This window comes from Humulus lupulus, chromosome 4 (assembly GCF_963169125.1).
Source record: "Humulus lupulus chromosome 4, drHumLupu1.1, whole genome shotgun sequence".
Taxonomy (NCBI): Eukaryota; Viridiplantae; Streptophyta; class Magnoliopsida; order Rosales; family Cannabaceae; genus Humulus; species Humulus lupulus.
The window spans coordinates 243,816,226-243,821,861 of NC_084796.1; the positions used below are offsets into that span (position 1 = coordinate 243,816,226).

Consider the following 5,636-nt stretch of genomic DNA (forward strand, 5'->3'; position numbering starts at 1 on the left):
TCTTCCAAAGTAAGACATAAAATCCTTACTTGGAAGACATAAAATGTTCTCTCAAACATTTCATGTCGTGGAACTATAGAGCATGACATGAAATTGAGTCCCCTATTCTATATATTGTAGTAGTGTTTAACACTCTAGTTAGCCTTATTCCAAGAGTCTGTAATGATTGACGGAGAATTCTCATCCTTACATCATACCTCTTCAAAATGGACCCTAGATTTCTTTTGTTTTTTTGTCCTTTTCACATTCTTATTAGTATCCTCCCTAGAGAACTAAACAATAATAGGCTTGTGGTCCAACCACCATGTTGGACCAGAAAGTAGTACATTTTAAAAATATTCAACCTACAAGTGCACAAATCTTTAATTGAATATTGATACTTTGTAAGGACAAGGTCGAACCAAAAATGAGTTGCTACGTAAAGTTCAAGAAAAACTTATCTACCTAAATCATTTTAATTCTAACCTAGTTTTGAATATGATAAGCATTATAGTATCAAAAATAATTTTGTAAGAAATAAAGAACAAACTAAAAATATTAATTTAATAGTTTGTGGAAGAATTGTTGAAATTTCTAAATAATCCACTTATGTATAAATAATATGATTTATTAATATACTAGGTACAAAAAATGTACACATTTGGTTAGTTTTATTTAAAAAAAATTATTAATTATTTTTATTGCTAGATTATTTGAGTAATTTGTTTAATATAAATTTGATTTTTGATTAATTTTTTTTATGGTGTTTTAGTTGTTCTTGATTTGATTTTAGTTGTGTTAAGCTAATTATGTTTCACCAAATGTGTGTTTTATGGTTTAGATATTGCTTTGGGGCATGAATGGGTCTTGGGTTCAATATTCTTGGTTGTATTCTAGTTGATTGAATCTAAGGATGTCGTATTTGAGAGAGTTGCATTATTTAATTTTTGATTTGCGAATATGAATGTGATGATGTAAAATAAGAGTTTTTTGTTGATAAATTCGTGTTTTATATTTTGATTTTGATTTTTTATTGTAAAAATTTGGGTTTATTTTTATTTTACTTTTAATTTTTTTATGAAAATTATTTTTAAGTTTTAGTTAATTTAAATATATTTTAATATTTAAAAAAAAAAATTATAGTCTTATTTGTTTATTAACCAAATTATAGAAGGGAATTGTATTCATATTTTTTTAAAAATTGACTAAAATTTGAGTTAGGATACTATTTTGCAATACATAGTCTCAATTATCATTTAACTAAATAGAAAATCTAATTAAGTATTTTTGCACAACAAGGATGGCAACTGTATTAACCCACTAAAAGATTAAAAGGGGCATAGTATTTGCACTAAAAAATATATAAATGTCCTTATTAATTAAAAACATTAATTTTAAAAATTATTTTTAACATTTTTTCTCAATATTATTTTTGACATTCTTTAATTTCATTTTTTTTTTGTTAATTTCCATAATTTTATTTTATCTTGTTTTCATAATTTTTTTTGAAAGAAAACTATTTAACAAGTTTTATACATTTTTTGTTTTAATTTTTATCTTATTCAAATATTTAAAATAAATATTATTTATATTATAACTGGTCAAATTAGAGTTTTGCTATTAGGCATTTTGAGGTGCCTACACTAATGAGGCAGATTCCTATAATTTTTAGCAGCACTTAATATTAATTATTAAATTAAATTACATGGTCTTCAAATTGAATTGCACCATTATATATTTAACTTTCATGTGGTGACGTAGTGTTTGGCGATGAAGCACTTTTATACTCGGAAGGGAAACAGCTTCATTTGATCAAATAGAAAGTTCATCAACCCGTGTCAATAATGTCCACAGTTCATCAACACGTGTCAGTATTAATATGGAACATTTTGAATCATTTTCCACTTAGACTGACAGTAATTGAGAAGTTAGAAATTTCATCCTACTCATATAAAATTTAGAGATAATCCTACTTATATAGTCTGAATTTCATTAGAGTTCGAATAAATCAAGCATGAAAAATACCCGTAACAAATATGCTTGTCTGACCAACATAAAGATGATTCTCTTCCCATTCTACCTCTTCTTAATAATCTTCCACAATTTTGCTTATGGTAAGCCACTTCCTTACCATCTCGTGGAGAACATAGCCCTTGCTTGTGGCTCTACTGGAAAAAACACCACAACACCCGATGGACGAAGCTGGGACGGAGACGACAACAACTCAATTTTTTTTCACACATTAGAAGGCCAAAATAATGCATCAGTTGGCTTACCATCGGATCTTAACCAAAGAGTTGAGGATCCTTACAAAACGGCACGTCTCTCACATTCTGAAATCAAGTACACCATACCGGTGGTTTCCGGACCGAAGTTCATTCGTCTGCACTTCTACGCATCACAGTACGGAAAATTCGACCCCTCCAAAGCCTTCTTCACCGTAAAAGCCGGACAATACACTCTACTGAGATACTTTAGCACTTCTTTTTCTTCAGAGGACATAATAGTCAAAGAATTCTGTGTAACCGTGGAACATTCAAATTTGACCGTAACTTTTGCTCCGGATTTTTCAAACCGAGAGGCGTTCGCTTTTGTCAACGGACTTGAAGTCGTATCGATGCCCGTCGATCTCTATTTCTGGAACCAAAAAACAGCAGGCAGCCTTAAAATTATTGGACAAGATGGCTTGTACTACTTTAATAACCACACCGCTCTAGAAACTGTGTATCGACTAAATGTTGGTGGACGAGAGATCCCTCCATCCCAGGACACTACCGGTTTCTACCGCAAATGGGAGGGTATCGGAAGCGAAAACGACTACCTGACAAAGGAAGCATGGAGGAGTACTGAACCTGTACTTCAGGCCAATATCAACCTTCGTTTCACAGCTATTGAAGATTTCATCGCACCTGAAGACGTTTACAGAACTGCTCGGTCAATGGGGGCTGATAAAAATGCAAATAAGAAATACAACCTAACTTGGGAATTCCCTGTAGATTCCGGATTTCAATACATGGTAAGGTTGCACTTTTGTGAGATTGTAGCGGTCATGAACGAAACCGGCTACCGGCTTTTTTCAATTTTCATATCAAATCAAACCGCAGAAAAGCCTTTCGACGTGATCCGGTGGAGTGGTGGTATATACGTTCCATATTATAAAGATTACATTGTTTTAATGGATATACCAAAGAAGAAGAAACTAAACCTCTCCATTGCACTGCAAGCAAACCCAGATGATACGATGACTCTCTTCACTGATGCCATCTTGAATGGCGTGGAAATTTTCAAATTAAGCGACTTCAACGGAAATCTCGCCGGTCTGAATCCTGACCTTGTTCCGCAGGCGAAGCAACCAAACCAACCATTTCGGAAGTTGGGAAATCATCTAGCAAAGATTATTGGTATTTCCATTGGTGTAGTTTGCTGCGTTGTCTTGCTCTGCGTAATTGGATACCTATTTCTCCGGCAAGGTAGAAAATTCAAAAGCTCAGGGCGCAATTCCTTCTCCAGTACCAAGTCAAGCAAGACCGGAGAATCATCATTGCCATTTGATCGGTGTCGTTACTTTTCATTGGCTGAGATCATAGACGCCACAAACAACTTCGAAGATAGTTTCATTATTGGGGTTGGAGGATTTGGAAACGTGTATAAAGGGCACGTCAACAATGGGACCTTCCCAGTTGCCATCAAGCGGCTGAAACCCGAGTCATCACAAGGGGTCCACGAGTTCAAGACTGAGATCGAGACGCTCTCCCATCTTCGCCATCGCCACCTAGTTTCTCTGATCGGCTACTGCAACGAAGGTCGCGAGATGATTCTCGTGTACGAATACATGGCCAATGGGACCCTCCGTGACCATCTCTACAACACTGGAAACCCACCTCTTTCCTGGAAACAACGACTCGAGATTTGTATTGGAGCAGCTCATGGATTGCACCATCTCCACACAGGGACAAAGTACACAATTATCCATCGTGACGTCAAAACTACAAATATCCTGCTGGATGAAAAATGGGTGGCCAAGGTTTCAGACTTTGGTTTGTCAAAAACAGGCTCCGCTAACATGTCCAAAGGCTACCTCACCACAGTTGTCAAGGGCAGTGTTGGTTATTTGGATCCGGAATACTACAAGCGTCAACAGCTGACAGAAAAGTCCGACGTTTACTCATTTGGTATTGTCTTGTGCGAAGTCCTATGTGGTAGGCAACCTATAGTAAGGACAGCAGAGAAGGGACAAGTGAGCCTTGCCGAATGGGTACAGAGTTGCTATCAGAAAGGAACACTCCGTGAGATTATTGACCCATATTTGACGAGTAATATTGTACCAGAATGCTTGAAGAAATATGGTGAGTTAGCAGTGCAATGTATGCTGGATAACGGGACCGAAAGACCGTCAATGAAGGACATCGTGTGGAGCCTTGAGTTTGCAATGCAGTTACAGCAGAATGCGGAGGGCAACGGCGCTATTGGTGAGAACATAGTGAAAACAATGGCTGAGGAAGAGGTGACTCTCTTGAAAAATTATAGCAACGACAGCGATGGGTCGTCTATTTGTAGCTGGGCATACACAACTGAGTCAAAATGCAGTGCCATGACTAAAATGATCAGTAGTAGCCAGCAGGGTTCTACTGGAGACGATTCAAGAAAAGGAATGTCTGAGACTGTGTTCTCCGAGATAACTGATTATCCGAATGGGAGATAATTAGATAAATGAACGAATGTCTTATGTGGTCTGATCAAAGACCAATTGAAAGAAGAACGATTATAGTGCATGGTAATTAGGGTTAGACATTTTTTACTCAACACGATGACACAAATCGAAAATGACACAAAATAAATGGGTTTGGATGACACTTTTAATAACCTTGTCATATTTGTGTTTGAGTTTTTTGCATGTTTAATAATTGCAGCGTATTCGTATTTACCTTAATTGTGTCGTGTGATAATGTTGAAAATTAGCCTCTAATAATTTTATTAATAGAGAATGAGGCTTTTAAATAGGCACCGTACATGTATAAATAAATTCGGTATTGAATACCAGATATTCTAGAGTAATTATAGATATTCTAGTGTAAATCAATTAGTCTAAAACTAAATAATCTAATTAGAGTTTATACAGTTGGTTTCACATTAGAAAAATATCAAGTAAATACTCATTTATACAATATTTTCTACTAGTCCTTTAGTCATTAAGTCAGCTTGTTGTTGCTTGCTAGGAAAGCATACAACACATAGTTCCTTTTCATTAACTTTTTCTTTAATGAAGCGTCTATCCACTTAAACATGATTACAAAAAACAACACTTTTGCCGGCACGTTTTTGCGCCGGCAAAAAGTCGTCTCGGCTTTGCCAACGCATTTTTGCATCGACAGATTTTGTTGCTAATAAGATTTCCGCCGGCGCAAAACGAAATGCGTTGGCAAAATAACAGTCATCCCAAGGAAAAAATTTTGTACGAAATTGTGAAAAACAGTTTTGCCGGTGCAATTTTGTGCCGGAAAAAATCTTAGCCTTTGCCAGCACAAAATCATGCTGGCAAAAGTGACACTTTTTAATGGCATAAAATTGCACCGATAAAGGGTAAGAAGTTTATGTTTGCGCTAGCAAAAGTCTATTTATTTTTACAAATAAAGTCTTTTGCCGACGCAATTTTGCGC

At 35.6% G+C, this 5,636-nt stretch overlaps 1 protein-coding gene across 1 annotated transcript; it reads left to right on the top strand.

Annotated features, from left to right (window-relative positions):
* The first annotated feature begins 1,960 nt into the window (after positions 1–1,960).
* On the top strand, positions 1,961–5,008 carry LOC133831479 (receptor-like protein kinase FERONIA). Its single transcript, XM_062261783.1, has one exon. It carries the CDS (start codon positions 1,994–1,996, stop codon positions 4,679–4,681), a length of 2,688 nt encoding a protein of 895 aa, XP_062117767.1. The 5' UTR covers positions 1,961–1,993; the 3' UTR covers positions 4,682–5,008.
* Positions 5,009–5,636: the final 628 nt, after the last annotated feature.